The 16,419-nt window shown below is 40.0% G+C and overlaps 1 protein-coding gene across 1 annotated transcript; it reads left to right on the forward strand.

Moving 5' to 3' along the window:
* The first annotated feature begins 282 nt into the window (after nucleotides 1–282).
* CYP7A1 (cytochrome P450 family 7 subfamily A member 1) lies at nucleotides 283–7,668 on the forward strand. The gene is made up of 6 exons (XM_019756957.3): nucleotides 283–435; nucleotides 1,898–2,138; nucleotides 3,354–3,931; nucleotides 4,104–4,234; nucleotides 5,592–5,767; nucleotides 6,189–7,668. Exons 1-6 carry the CDS (start codon nucleotides 356–358, stop codon nucleotides 6,489–6,491), a joined length of 1,509 nt encoding a protein of 502 aa, XP_019612516.1. The 5' UTR covers nucleotides 283–355; the 3' UTR covers nucleotides 6,492–7,668.
* The last annotated feature ends 8,751 nt before the right edge of the window (nucleotides 7,669–16,419 follow it).

Consider the following 16,419-nt stretch of genomic DNA (forward strand, 5'->3'; position numbering starts at 1 on the left):
TGATATGTCCATCCTGAACAGGTTTATGTGTTCTTTTTATAACCATACTAAACTTGCAATACCAGCTGTCATTCCCAAGTCTGAACTGTTAAGTCAACATGTATTTGACAGACCTTCAACTTATCAAGTATTGCACGTCTCTGATTGTTTTGGATCCTCTTCTGATACCTGTGGACTTAGTTCAAGGCCAGTTTTCTTTTTCTAATACGATGAACAAATAGTTAATTGTTTGCTTTGGTCACTCAAGTGCAAGATCTTTCCATGTATAAAAGTCTAGCTGCAGTTTCTGTTCAGTGATATCCTTTCCTTTCTAACAAGAGTCTCCTCTTCAAAAGTTTTGCATTAGATTTGCAAAATGATGACCATATCTTTGATCTGGGGGATTGTTATGTCAGTGTGCTGTTTTTTATGGCTTATTCTTGGAATGAGGAGGAGGTAAGAAGAGTTTTATCTTTAAAATACATCTAAGTTCATTCAGTTAATGTTCTTTTACCTTCATTGTTATGTAACAAATCTATACTTACATACACTAGCATTTTCTTCTTCAATTTTTTCTCAAATTAAAAAATTTAGAATTCAGATTTCAAAGCGGTATCTTTATAATTATATCTAACAAAAGGTATAATGACCGTGTTTTCTTTTTAGTATTGATATACCAACGGTAATGCAAAAATGTACAAACTTGTTAAACGTAACTGACAAATTTTATGAGATCTCTGTATATTTATGTAGGTATATAAAGAGGAAGTCTGGATTAGTAAGGATACAAGTAGTAAGTGGGATCTGTAATGAAAAGAGCTTCTTTCCATTATGTGGATTAAATAGATGCCCTGACTAAATAAATGTTATTTTTTTCACCTAATTCTTATGCATTGCATAGGCTCAGCCTAAGTTTAGACCAGAGCATAGAGCCTGCATTGATCATTTTATTACTTTTTTTCTTATTAATGATAATCATGGTGAATTGGGAAACCTAAGTGTATGTGACATCACTTTTATTTGTATGTGTCATTTATTAATAACTGGTTCAAGAATACAAGAAATACAAATAAATCAGATACATAGCCATAGATTATTTAACTTCTGATTGTCTCAAAGAGTATTTGGGGGCAAGGTATGTAAATATTGTGTTTTTTTTGTCCCTTAAAATGTTTTAATTCAGGAGTGATAATTTTTAGTTTTAATTAAACTGCTTATTTGAAGTAAGAGAAAAAAATAACTATTTTGAACTATGTTATTTGATCATGAGGGATAGTAGTTTATGTTGGAAAACGATGTTTATATTCTTTAATGAAAACATTTAAAATGGCATGAAAGACCTTTGAATTACAATTGATGGTCATGTCGGTACTTATCTTAATTTCGTTTTATAATAAACTAATTTCTCAAATGAGGTTCTCCTTGTCTTTAACTATCATCATAATAATAATATCTTTAAACAATGAAGAGTTTGAAAACTACAATTCTGCAATTCTCTCTGCCATTCAGTATTCTATATCTTTAAAGAAAACAATCAAATACTTAGGCAAATGATGCTTAGAAACAAATATAAAAGCTAGAATGTAGTTTCACCTCTGTATCGAGAGCAAAAATCTTGTCCGTGCTCATCCTTTTATCCTCATCACCAGGAAAAGTGACCAGCACGTAGTGAACATTCAGTAAGTGTTTATAGAATATAGGCATGGATGGACGGAGTTAGTAATCATTTTCACCAACATATCATCTTACTCGGTTAATATAATCCATTATTTTAAAAAAGAGCAGGGTCCTATCAACACACAAAAAAGTAAACAGTAGAGTTTTGAAGTTTGAAGTCAGTAGTAAAAAACTGAAAACGTGGTTTAAATAAAAAACAATGTATAATTTTCCATAACTCTCACATATTTGTGTCTTTCAGAAAAATGGGTGAACCACCTCTGGAGAATGGGTCGATTCCATTCCTGGGGTGTGCTCTGCAATTTGGTGCCAATCCTCTTGAGTTCCTCAGAGCAAATCAAAGGAAACATGGTCATGTTTTTACCTGCAAATTAATGGGAAACTATGTCCACTTCATCACAAATCCCTTGTCATACCATAAAGTGTTGTGCCATGGAAAATACTTTGATTGGAAAAAATTTCATTTCACTACTTCTGCAAAGGTAACCAGTTTTGCATTTATGTGAAATTTGTTTGTTTTCTACTTTTTATTATGTCAGCTCACTTAGTCATTTTGAGGTACTCCCAAGTTAGAGATGTTAAAGAGAGTTACCCTTACATGGAGATTGTTAGAAATATAATCAAACTAAATATAACCTCTTGGTACTAATCATTCTAAAATTCAAAATAAGTATAGATTTGTCATTTCTTAACCAGCTAATGAGGATGAAATAACAATTAAATATTTTACTGAGCCAGATGGCACTGTACGAGTAAGAGGTACAAACTCCCTCATATCAATGATGTCTACACAACATCCAGAGTGCATGTGTTGAGAACTTAACATTGAACAATTATTTTAACACACTAATGCCACACCATTGTTTAATTTGGTTAAGGAATTGACCAAATATTTTGGCATCACTTAGATGTAACCTAAGTGACTCTTTTATGGAGAAAAAAATTAACCAATATTTACTGAGTCTCTTTAAAGGCATATTAGACATGGTGTCTGCCTCTAAGTAGATTAAAGTCTACAAAAATATAAGGAAACACTAATGGTTAAAAACCATTATTGATTAGTACCAAATTAATGTGCAAACAAGTGCTCCAATGAAAGAAAAATAAGAAATAGGCAAAGAGAGTGGTTGGGGGAAGTTTCACTGAAGAACTGGATTTAACCTGGTCATAAAGGAAGGCCAAATGATTTGGCCATTTATTAATAAAGTACTATGAAACTGTATGTAGGAAGGCCAATCCTCCTGCCCTCCTCGCCCGGTTTTTAATAGGTAAATTTTTTGCAAATGAAACATTCCCAATTATGAAAGTATCTAGTTTATTTTTCAGTCATTTACTAGCACTGGGTCAGGTTTAATGTTTTTCCACACACATTTCATTTTCTCTCTCTCTCTTTTTTTTTAAAGTTTATTGGGGTGACAATTGTTAGTAAAATTACATAGATTTCAGGTGTACAATTCTGTATTACATCATCTATAAATCCCATTGTGTTCACCATCCAGAGTCAGTTCTCCTTCCATCACCATATATTTGATCCCCCTTACTCTCATCTCCCACCCCCCGCCCCCTTACCCTCTGGTAACCACTAAACTATTGTCTGTATCTATGAGTTTTTGTTTCTCATTTGTTTGTCTTGTTCTTTTGTTGTTTTTGGTTTATATACCACATATCAGTGAAATACACATTTCATTTTCTGTCAGGCATTTGGACACAGAAGCATTGATCCGAGTGATGGAAATACCACTGAAAACATAAACAAAGCTTTTGTCAAAACTCTGCAGGGTGATGCCTTGAATTCCCTCACAGAAGCCATGATGGAAAACCTCCAACTTGTCATGAGATCTCCTGTTCAACCTGAATCAAAGATGTCTGCCTGGGTGACAGAAGGCATGTATGCCTTTTGCTACCGAGTGATGTTTGAAGCTGGGTATTTAACTCTGTTTGGCAGAGATCTTGCAGGGCAAGATGCACAAAAAGCACTTATTCTGAATAGCCTTGACAACTTCAAGCAATTTGACAAAATCTTTCCAGCCCTGGTAGCAGGCCTTCCCATTCATGTGTTCAAGACCGCACACCATGCCCGGGAAAAGCTGGCGGAGGGCTTGAGGCATGAGAACCTGGGAAAGAGAGACCATATGTCGGAACTGGTCAGGTTTCTGAATGACATGCTCTTCACCTTGGATGACATGGAGAAGGCAAAGACGCAACTCGCTGTCCTGTGGGCATCACAAGCAAACACCATTCCCGCCACTTTCTGGAGCTTATTTCAAATGATTAGGTAACTAGCAACGTTTCCAGTTATTTCTTTCTTTTAGTAGAAGGCAGAAATTCAACTATAGAAAGAAAAAGAAAGACTCCTGGTACTTTCTCATGTTATAAATCTGTTTGCATACCTTTTGGTGTATGAAAAAAATTCTTTTCTGTACATCTTTTCTTTTCACTTTTAATAGGAGCCCTGAAGCAATGAAAGCAGCTACTGAAGAAGTGAATAAAACACTCGAGAATGCTGGTCAAAAAATCAGTTTTGAGGGCAATGCTATTTGTTTGACTCAAGTTCAACTGAATGATATGCCTGTGCTCGGTATGCTGACTACGTTACATTTCATTCTCTCTGTCCGACTAACAGTAGTTGTCAGTATACATTATGCACATACTTGTTCTAGGCACTATGCTAAGTATTTTGCATGTGTTGTCTCTTTTGACCGTCACAGCAATTCTGTGACTAGGGACTGTTACTATTTCTACATAATAAGTGAGGAAACTGAAAGAGGTTAAGTTACTGTCTGGGATTGAACGGTGGAACCAATTACAGCGTTAATGTGGGACCCTTGATCCTATACTCTCCACCACTTCTTTGCATTACCCTATTCTGTCCCTTTTATTATTTCTCTTCCCAATTTTATGGTTAATGGGAGCATACTATTTATGTTCACAAAATCAAGGAGAAAAAGTACCATCAAGAAACTATAATTAGCTGCATGCGTTAGGTGATGGGATTGAAGGTTATTTTATTTTTATTATTTTTGCTTCTCTATATTTAATAAAAACACAAAAATTATATTTTTATAGTAAGAAAGAGTTTTCTTTTTGTTTTTGTTATTTTTGTCTAGAGGAAAGAAACCAGTGTATGCTCAGAGGGGCAGTGTGTCTTAGTGGAAGGGACTAGGAGGCCAGAAGCGCAGTTCCCTTGTTGGGCTCTGCCCTGCCACAGGAGATCTCAGACATATCATTTCACTTCTGGGGGCCTTACTTTTCTCATTTGTAAAATAAAAGTGCTAACTTGCTGTGATTTTACACACAATCGTGTGCTAAGCTCCGAAAACATGACAAAGGGATAGAGGTGAAGGTCAGGCCAACCTTCTTATTAGATCTGTATATTTTAGCTATTATCAGGGTGGTTCTTTTGTCCCTTTGTGTCTTTACCAGGCAGCGGAGCATTGTGATACAACATCAGATAGTGTACTGATAAAAAGGGGTTCTTGTAAACACTGAATTGAAGCTGCATCAAACCTCTGGAAAAATGTTTCTAAGTAAAAGTGTTATCAATATATTAAATCTCAAAAATGACAAGCTTTGAATAGTTCACATAAAAGTGATTTACTGATTTTCCCAATTGTATTGTCTAGTGCCATGTAGAAATAAGAGTCCTGTTCCATAAAATTGTGGAAATCTAGTTTTCATTGATGACCCAGAAGATTATATATTTATCAAAAGATTATTCTGGACTCAGATTACCAGATTAAAAAACACATTCAGACACAATTGAATTACTGAAAACTTTGGGAAATTTGTATCTGGCAGCTTCCTGTAGTCTGTTTAGCTTTGTGTTATAGGCTGCTAGAAGCATTTCAAACTGTATATACTATGTAGCCTTTAAATACTTTATTTGTTCTTCCTTCTTCTTTCCCTCTCCTTGTCTCTTCCTTTGAAATATTTAGATAGCATTATCAAGGAGTCTCTGCGGCTTTCCAGTGCCTCCCTGAACATCCGGACTGCTAAAGAGGATTTCACTTTGCACCTCCAGGATGGTTCCTACAATATCCGCAAAGATGACATCATAGCTCTCTATCCACAGTTAATGCATTTAGATCCAGAAATCTACCCAGATCCTTTGGTAAGTGCCTGTTCATTAAACTTCAATATGCAGGTGATGTCTATCCAGATCGAAGTAAAGAGGAAATTCACCATTGTAGAATTGATTTGATCATTGAAGACCTAGGGATTGTCCCCTTTAAAGGCTTAGAGGCTGATAATATACTGACCCTCATAGCTTCTGATCTGAACCCTTCTTTCTAGTTCTGCCTAACTGAGGAACTAGTCACCCAGGCAAAATAGGAGGTATTATAAAGCTTTCTTTTCCCATCGTCTTTCATTAAGCTTCTGTTCCTTGTCACTTTTTGATTCACAGTATTTGCAAAACTGCTAATACATTGAATTTAAAAAGAAAATTATTCTTTAGAGCTTCCAGGTCAACAAAGAGATACATTTATGTAAAACTAGCTTATAGGTTTGTTTTCTTTGTATTTTTCTTGCAGACTTTTAAATATGATCGATACCTGGATGAAAATGGGAAAACAAAGACCACCTTCTTCTACAGCAATGGACTCAAGTTAAAGTATTACTACATGCCCTTCGGGTCAGGAGCTACAATATGTCCTGGAAGATTATTTGCTGTTCAGGAAATCAAGCAATTTTTGATTCTGATGCTTTCCTATTTTGAACTAGAGCTCGTGGAGAGCCATGTTAAATGTCCTCCTTTGGACCAGTCCCGTGCAGGCTTGGGCGTTTTACCACCATTAAATGATGTTGAGTTTAAATACAAATTGAAACATTTGTGAATATATGGTTGGAAAAAGAGGACCCTAGATGATGTGACAGGACTGCGGAATGCCATCACTTATCCGTCCCTTTGGACAGATGGATTTAATGGTGGTGGAGCTGATTCACTAGGTCCAGTTCTGTTCACCGATATTTGCTTGTGAATCTAAATGTTTTCGTGAAAGTTTCCAGAAGCTGTCTCAGACTGTGCTAGTGAAAGAAACTTGTTTCTAGGAGCACAATAATGTGTTTTCATTTGAAGAAGTCAGTGAATGTTCATGAAGTCAGGGATGAAACTTCATTATCTTCAGAGGAAAAAGTCTTTTCCCCCCCAGAATGAAGATATTCCAATTGGCAGAATTTTTTTTCCTAAGGAAACAACTTTATTTTTATAAAAACTACGCAACAATTATAGGTACAAATTCACGTTTTAGTGAAAGTGCATGATTTTTTTGATTAGATGTACGATTCTTCAGGTATAGATTTATATTATAAAGCATATTTCAAAGGATTATATTATGCCTTTTAGTAAAGAGAAAATCTTTTCCAGTTTTCCCTATATCCAGTATTCAGGAATTTGAAAATAATGATCTGTTGTCCTGAAAACATTAAAATGGTTTTAACATTTTCCTGTGTGCTTTTATTTATTCTTTCTAGAAACTCTAATGTCTATGTCAGGTTTCAGCTATCTTATTTATACTTTCATTAGATTCCATATTAAAGAGAAGATTTTCTTTTTCAGAGAAGGCAGGTTTTCTGGTATTATTAACCATGCATCAGTGAAAAGAAAGAAGTTCTTATGTGATATGTTTTAAAATTAAAACTGGATGAAAATAACCATATGGTCATTTGGATATGAAAATGACTTTGGATATGAAACATGCAAAGAGTTCATTAAATGTGACTTGACATTGTATCCTATTTAAATAAAATACTTTTTATCTTTAAATGACTTGTAGTTGAAGGAAAACTAATTTAAGACCACATTATAGTGTTTAACTACTGTGTACAGCAGTGCTTCTGTAAAACATTTTAAGTATTGTAGTTATCAGCTATAATATTGGCAGTGACATGCTGTATATATTTATATGTAAATTTATTTACCTTTTTACTTACACTATAAATATTAAGAAAACATTGTAACATTTGATAATTTTGAAATGATTCACCTTTCAGAAATAAAAGCGTGGATGTGCATGTTTTAGAAATTTTTTTGAAGTAGCAAAAAGGTTTTTGTTACAGGCAGTCAGAATGATAACAATGAGAAACAACAGCCTGGCAGTAGGGAGGGGTGTTATTAAAAGTGTTTATAAGAACTCAAAAAGCACTGCAGTAGGGCTTTTTAGTGTCTTCTAAATGGCCCAGTGTGGACAAATAATTCTCCTTGCCTCAAAGGGCCTTTGGGCTTTGGCAAATGCATATTAATCGCTTTGACTTTGAGCCACCTGAACAAAAGTCAGTTCTCGGAGTATCCACTCTCAGGGACCGGAATAAGTTTCCCCTCCTATCAGGGCAGGAATAAATAATGCAGAACATCCATTGGAAACTGCTCATTCTACTTCGCCTGCCTCTTTGTCCTCTCCTCTCACGGGGCCAAGATCTGTTACTGGGCCAGAGAAAGCCCAGTCTGTCTTGGGCATGACAGCGCTTTGCATAGGTGAGGATGGCACTGGGGTCTCCAGCCCTTGCAGGCAGCACATCACGGTCATTCTCTGTTCTTGTCTCTCTGTCCCCGTTTAATGTCGTATGACCAACATACCCACATGTCTGACTCAGGTCCCTGGAATCCAGTTTATCTTCTCTGAGTCACAATATTCATTTCTGCACTTATGACAATTACTGTCGTCTTCTTTTAGAACGCTAAAGGAAACCCTTCAACTCCCCACACTAAATCAAATGTTTGAGGTCAGCCCTTACTTCTCATTAACTTTTAGGATCAGGCCAATTTATCATGCAGTCAATCAGGGAAGGTTTCTTGCAAGGCCAGGCTTCCTGTAGAACCAAGAAAAGACTCCAAGAGCACCAAGACTTCACAGGGCTCCAGGTGTGTATCTGTCACAGCCAGCAGCAAATGTCAAAACTCCCTGGACATTGAAAACTCAGCCTTGTGAAAGATCTAGAAACTCTAAGAAGAGTGGGGTGGGGTGGGGGTAGACTGAGGATTCCAGGCCACGTGAGAGGAGCTGGCATCTAGGGGCATGCCCCCACCCAGAATCTCACAGGCTATCAGAGCTACGGGGATTTTTGTTTTACAAAAAGGCCCAGAGAGTGATGGTGAGTTGCCCAAGGTCACACAGGAAGTCAGAAGTCAGGGAAGAACCAGGACTAGGACCTACTGAGCCCCTTCTCTGTGAGACACACACACACACACACACACACACACACACACACACACACACACACACACACCTTCCAAGGCAATGGATGAAAGAGGGGTAGGAAGAGACAAGGGTGGACCCAGAGTTGCAACTGAGGGAGCCAGACATGGACAGGTAAAGGGCCCTACACTACCCACCACAGGAAAGTGGAGAAGCTTCAGGGGTGTGGGGAGAACCTCTACACGGTGACTGAGGCTTTGGAGACGCTGGAGAAAGGGGGCAAGGCTGGAGGGGACGTCCCTTCTCCCTCCTCACTGTTGGGGGTTCCAACGTTGGGAATCTGCAAGGTGCTTTCTGGGCCCACCCCAATCACTTGCTCCCACGCTTTCCCTCCCGCAGCCCTTGAAGCTCCCCTGCGTCCATGCCTGCCATTACAGCGCCCTAGTGTAGCTCTCGTTCTCTCATCCAGTTCCCCTAATAACGGCGTTTTCATCTTTTCTAACACCACTCTTCTCTTTTCTAAGGACTTTTCCATCTATTATCTCACATGTGTCCTGCGAGATGGGCTAAATTGTGATTGCAATCCCCATGTCGTAGTGTTTAGGAAACTTCCTCAGAAAAGTCCAGTGGCTCGCCAGTTACTTGGTGGTGAATCTGTAAGCAAAAACCGGGTTTCCAGACTCCCAGCTGGTGCTTTCCCCTCAGCTCCACCACAGCCGGAGTTCTTCCATCCTCCACCAAGTTCCCTTTCTTATTTCTCTCCCATCGCCCCCACCCCACTGAACTCCTGTCTTTCCCCGGGAGCTGTCAGTTCCAACACCACCACCAACCTGCCTCGATAGTAGTCACTCGGGAGAACAGGTGGGACCACTGGGTGGGATGTGGGAGAGAGGAGGAGAGGCAGACAGCCCAGGTCAGCCCCCAGCCTAGCCTTTGGAGCCACGCTGCAACCTGGGAGGTGAGCGTCTTCCATTCCTGATTAGGCTCTGGCCCTATCCCCTTCCTGGGCACCCCCACTCCCTTCTGTGTGGCTCTCTAATGCCTTCACCTGCCATCACTCCTCCCCTGTGGGAGGCAAAACTGTGGTTGGGGACACCGGCCGGGAAGCCAAAGAGGAGTCAGGGAGTCAGTGCCGGTTGGTCGGGGCCCATTTCTGACCCCAACAGACATCCTGTCATTCAAGGACCAGGAGCTGAAAATATTCCCCTCTGAAAGCGAGAGCAGCTGAAGGACTCTTCTCCCCTTCCCCTCCATAATGTGATGGGGGCTTGGAAAGGAAGGACAAAGTCTTAGGAGGCAAAAGGAACACAAAGCCCCCCAGTCTCCAGCGAAAGAAACAGATCAAGTGAGAAACTCAAGCCCAAAGCCCCTTCTCCAAACCTATGGATGATGGTAGTTGGGATGCAGAGGGACCCCTCAGACTGCCAGGATGGTGGTGACGACTAGGATCCCAGCTACCGGTTTCTTGGGCCCATTAAGTGTATCCTCCCCCTGCCCCCAGCCTCTACCAGGCTGTTGTAGGCAGGTCCGGGTGGTGGTGCAGGAGGATGACTCTGTCCTTGGTGCTCTCACGTCTGTCCATCTCTGTTCATCACTGTCACCCATGGTGATGAGCTGTGCCCCTTTCTCCTCTGTGGGATTCTCAATGCTCATCGGAAAATACTGTAAGGACTTGAGCTCCCTCCCAGGACACCCCACACCAGACCTGACCTGATCATCTTTCCCTGGGGAGGGGTAGTTGAAGGACGGCACAGGATGCTAAGCTCTAGTAGGGGGCCTCCGTGCCTGGGGTGGGGGACCCGCTGGGTGAAGTCAGGTGAAGATGGCACAACTAGGGTCCTGGTCACCGCTGTCCTGTACCCAAAGCTCAGTCCAGGCCTGAGCCCTCACCCCCACCCCTGAGAACACAAGAGGTTTGGGCGCTGCAGGCTGAGGTGAAGAAAGAGACACCTGAGATGTAGGGCCTGACTCGGGAATTGGGACCACCTCCACCCCACCCCCCTCATCCCCAGAGAAGGACGGAAGCAGCTCTTCCATTTTTAAATATTCAGAATATTTAACAATTTACCTACTGACAGACTGCAACAATTTTGTTCATCCTTCATCTCTTAGAAAAAGCAAAATAATCATTCAACTAAAAAATCTCCATTACACTTCATAAAACTCATTAAAGATTTTAAATTTTGCTATTTCATATTACCATGGAATTATCGCTTACATAGGTTTTTACAGCAGGAAAATTAAACTCATTTAGATGTGGCTTAAGGTTAACAAAATGATGTTTTGTAGAAAATTGTTTTTAACTAAATTTCTAATGTGGTTTCTTAACATATTTTGTAACTGGCTGTAGGCGTCCATACCTCTTTCCACAGCTTTCATTATTCTTGTATAGTAGGGGGTGGCAACTGATAGAACTGTGGGCCAAAGGTGGCCCTCTACCTGTTTTTGTATAGATTGAAAGCTAAGAATGGTTCTTACATGTTTTAATGGTTGGGAAAAATATCAAAAGAAGACTATTATTTCATAACATAATTAAAATTATATGAAATTTGGGTTTCCGTGTCTACAAGTAAAGTTTTTTGGGAACACAAGCACACCAATTTATTTGTGTTCTTGTCTAGGGCTGTTCTTGCAATGCAATTGCAAAGCTATGTAGTTGCAACAGAGACCATGTGGTTGCAAAGCCTAAAATATTTACTGTTTGGTTCTTTACCGGAAATGCTGGCCAGCCTGTTAGATAGCAATTCCAAAGCTTATTTTGTGCTATAATCTTATTAACTTAAAAAGAAAATGTACTAGTATATGAAATATTGTTTTTTCACTTAAAAGAAAAAGCATCTGAGGGGACTACATTAAAAAACAACAGATATAATTTTCTCGTAAACAACCTTAACTTAGAACTTTATTGAAGGCTAAGCCATTCTGTTACAGGCAAGAGATGATTTTTTGAAACAGGGACCTAAAATAAATAAAAAAAATACATATCTATACATATCTATATATCTATCTATCGATATAGATAGATAGATATATAGATACATATATAGTAACTTGATTTAAGACCACACAGGCCTAAAAGAGACTGTTACTGACTAAATTTACTTGGGGTTACTGCAGTCCAGGTCCAGGCTTAAATGCTTCACGTGGGTCATTTCATTTGAGTCTTATAAGAGTCCATGATAAATTGCTCTAGTGTTGCATCTATACTCTAACTTTGCAACACCTGTTACTGTCACCCTTCCATTACAGAGGAGAAAGTGGGAACTCCAGAAAGGTTAAGTCAGTTGCTGACCTAAGGTTACAGTGCTGGCAAGTGGCAGAGCTGGGAGTATTGGAATCTAGATTGTTCTGCTCCAGAGCCAGCATTCTTTACTCTGGCAAATCCAAGTGACAGACTGTCTTGACTCGGGTCATTGAAGACAGGCCACAGTAAACAAAATCTATGATGTCATTTCTGTCCTAAAATCCCTACTGTTTGGGAGCACCATCTGGCCAGAGGGCGAGGACAGTGCAGCTGCCATGCTCAGCTGGTCCAGGTTTCCAGGAAGCTGATGACCCCCCCTCAAAAGGACCCTGTGAGACTGTGAGGAGCGACAGTATAATCAAATACAATATTGCAATGCCACACTACACTCCCCTCAACAGAGGAAGGCATCCCCCTCACTCACCAATAGCTTGGATTTGTTAATTGTGGAATTAACAAGGGTTGTTCCTCTAGGATCAGGGCCTGGCATTTTTGAGGCAGTTGTGATTAAGGCGCATTGGGATGGGTCTTATTAGTAGACAATGGGAACCCAATATAATACTCACCAGCTTCTCCCCAGCACCACGACTAATACCAATCCAGATACTTGGACCTAGAAAGTGACACCAAGTATTCCGGCCGCACGATGCTTCATCGAGCAGCACAGACCAGTCAAGCTCATCTAGTCTAAGCCCTCATTCGAGCTAGAAACTGATTGTAGTGAATGAGAAACGATTTTGTTAAAAAGGTTGCACAGCAAATTACAGGACAGGCTTGGCTCTACAAAGTCCCTGTTTGTATAGCAAGTCTGTATCTGCTGAATTCACCAGCATATATATATTTACCATTAGGGACCTCATCCTCCAAACCAGAGGCCTTCGATTTCACAGGCCCCACAAAGTCTATTTCTTATCTACGAAGTTATACATGAAAAAACTTAGAAAAAATAAAATTTTCATAAGTTTTTACATTACTATATTTTTACAAACCCCCACCTTCAGAGAAAAAAGTGGACACCAAAAACGTCTACCAGCCTCAACTCCATTTTCTAAAGGACGATTTCCCAATGAAAGTCATGCAGCAGCCTGTTGCAAAGTTAGAGTATAGATGCAACACTAGAGCAATTTATCAGGGATTAAAGAATGGCAGTTGTAAGAACTATAAGAGCTTGTGACAGAGCTTATGAGAGAAGGGTGGGCTTACAAGGGAAAGGATGATGCCCTTCCTTACTTGCTATTTTGCAACATTTCAGACCCTGAGAAAAGGAAAAGGAGCACAGAGAAGACCCCCCCACTTTCATCTAGATTCACCAATGTGCCATATTTGCTTTTACGAAGAAAGATGGTTTGAAAAGCGGTTTTAGTTAGGGTTTTCATTTATAATTTATGTTCCTCTTAAATTCCCAATTTGGAATTTTATCTGGTTTCTCTAAACCTTTGGAGAGGAGAAAGGGATAAGGGAACCAGGAAAATGCTGACGGGGGTTATTGATTATCTCCACTATCACCGACGCACCATGTAAATGTAATTTTTTTTTTTTTTAACTTTTCTGGCAGGAAAAAAGTGAAATTCACTTAAACTCCCCTGGAAACAGAAATTGTTCTTTTAAAACATAAGAATGTGGTACATAAAACTGAAAACAACAAAAGAAGAAACAAATTAAGAAACAAAAAGTAATAGACATAGACAATAGTTTAGGGGTTACCAGAGGGTAAGGGGGAAGGAGGATTCTAGAAGAGGGTAAATGGGGTCAAATATATGGTGATGGAAGGAGAACTGACTCTGGGTGGTGAACACATAATGTGAGATATAGATGATGTAATACAGAAGTGTACACCTGAAATCTATGTAACTTTACTAACAACAGTCACCCCAATAAACTTTAATTAAAAAAACACATAAAAATATCTACATGTAGGGAAATATGTACAGGAAACCATTTTTCTTTGGAGTTTTTCTTAGGGTGTGCTTGGGAGAACGTGGTTAGGGAGAAGGTCCAGGAAACCTGGTGATGACGTGCCCTGAAGTACACAGCACTCCAAGTAACGTGGTGTGTCTGTCAAGGGCTGGCTGTCCCTGAGGAGCGAGGTGCCGAGCTGGCTGCGGCATGAGGGCAGGTGTCCCTAGGTGTGCTTTGGCCATGGAAACAAGACAATCAAGCAGAGTCAGCAGTTAGTTTCTCAGAAATTTGTCTGAAAGTGCCTTTACGCCATCAGTTTTTTGGAGTGATTCCAGGCAACGCCAGCTCCACGAGGAGAGGAATTGTATTTCAGTCAATGGTATAGCTCACCAAAGCTCCTATCTGGTGTCTTACACATAGTAGGAGGTCAAACATTTGAAGATAGTGATGAAGTCAACGAATGATTTGTGTGGAGGCGTTTTGCACTCCGGGGTCTGTTTTTCTTAGTGTAGCCTCCAACAAGTTGCCAATGCTTTATTTGGCTGCTTTGCTAGCAGCCCTTTTTGCTTCTCTCTATTGATTTCCCACTCTATTAGAATATTGAGAAAGAGTTACACACAGAATTGAGAACACAGCTGGCCCGAGCTCAGGCCCACATTATGTGATAAGGCAGGTTTACTATTTGCTAAAATGAAGTGGAGGTGGAGAGGGCCTCGGGTCTGTGCACAGCGGAGTAGGTTGCTGACAGATCTTAGAGAGGTGGGTCCAGGTAGCAGTGTCAGATATAGGAAGCAGAGCCGATGGTAAGCAAGAATCGGACAGAAGTACAGAAGTCTTTGTCCTTCTATTCAGTCGTTAATTTACTGAATACCCTATATTGATGCTCTATTTTGTTATTACGTGAAATTTCAGGAATGTTCAGCCTGCTGAGGATCGAGGCCTATTTTTGGCTATAAGCAGGCCTTTGCTTGTGGCATGATGAAGTCACCCCTTCATTGTATAATTTTCTAGGGCTGGAGGACGAAGTTGCAATGCCAGTCGCCTCTTAGATTTCTGCTCCTATTATAATTAGGTCAAGTTACTTGTCTCATAATAAATAAAGCTGATTGCCAAAGAAATAAGAGCATCTTGTAGCATCAAGATTTATGACTTCTTTCAATTCTACCATGTTTAAACAGTCTCAATTTATTAGTATGTCCCAAAGATTCACTTGTGAATAGAATATTTAGGACTCAAAGCATATTTTACTGAAGAAACTTCATCATAAGTGGGACTTAAGTTCCCAGAGAAACAAACGCTAATTTAATCCATATTAGCACATAGGTCATTCTGTTTTGAAAATTTTGCAATGCAAAATTAAAGAAAGGGAAAAATCTACTGAAATATAAATATTTTAAATCAACAGAAATAATTTTAATATACCTTGAAAACTGATGTCTTAAAAGAGGAAGGGAGATGGAACGTGAAGAATCTGAAGGTGTCATCTAGGTACTTGCAAAGGAAGTGGTTTAGACACATAGTCTCCCCACTTATGGATACTTACTTATCTCATAGCTGAGGAAAATAAGAGGCAGAAGGTTATCTCTAATTTTACCTCAGAGCTTATTCACTTTATTTACTTTTTATGCAGCTGTGTTACTAAAGGCGAGAAGGTGGAGGGAAGAAGGCTAATGGCACGGAAAGAAGAATTTGAGGAAACGGACAAATCTGTGTATTAGTTTGCTAGCGCTGCCATAACACAATGCCACAGACAGGGTGGCTTAAACAGTTCCGGAGGCTGGAAGTCCAAGACCATGGTGCGGGCAGACCTGGTTTTTCCTGAGGCCTCTCTCCTTGATTTGGAGATGGCCATCTTCTCACTGTGTCCTCACATGGTCCTTCCTCTGAACACGCACTTCCCTGGCGTCTCCTCTTATTTTAAGGAATCAGTCATATAGGAATATGGTCCAATCATATGGCTCCATTTAACCTTAATTATTAGGTTGGTGCAAAAGTAATTGTGGTTTAAAAGGTTAAAAAACCATAGCAAAAACCGCAATTACTTTTGCACCAACCTAATACCTCTTTGACATACATATTTCTGAATATAATCACATTCTGAGGAACTGGGGGTTAGGGCTTCCACATATGGATGTGGGGGCGGAGGCACAATTCAGTCCATAAAAGTGAGAGGAAGCAAGAAGACAGTTGAAGTGGCCGTAGTGCTGACAATGAGCCGAGTGGGCAGGGCAGGGAGCGCAGAGCAGTGGCTGAGAAGAAGAGAGCCGGGAGCCTTTGCATGTGGCGGGTGGAGTGGGGCTCAGGGCTCCTGAGTCAGCCTGATGTGGCTTTCTGTGTGTGTAGGGCTGGGGTGGGGGCTGAGGAGGCTCAGTTCTCATCCCCATGAACTTCACTTTTTCCTGAGGGGCCCTAAATACCAATGCCATCACTCTCAGCCTCTGTGAAGGGCACTTTATCCCATGTTCATGATTTTGAACAGGAAGCTGG

This window comes from Rhinolophus sinicus, chromosome 7 (genome assembly GCF_057876585.1).
Source record: "Rhinolophus sinicus isolate RSI-liver-muscle chromosome 7, RSI-T2T, whole genome shotgun sequence".
Lineage (NCBI taxonomy): Eukaryota > Metazoa > Chordata > Mammalia > Chiroptera > Rhinolophidae > Rhinolophus > Rhinolophus sinicus.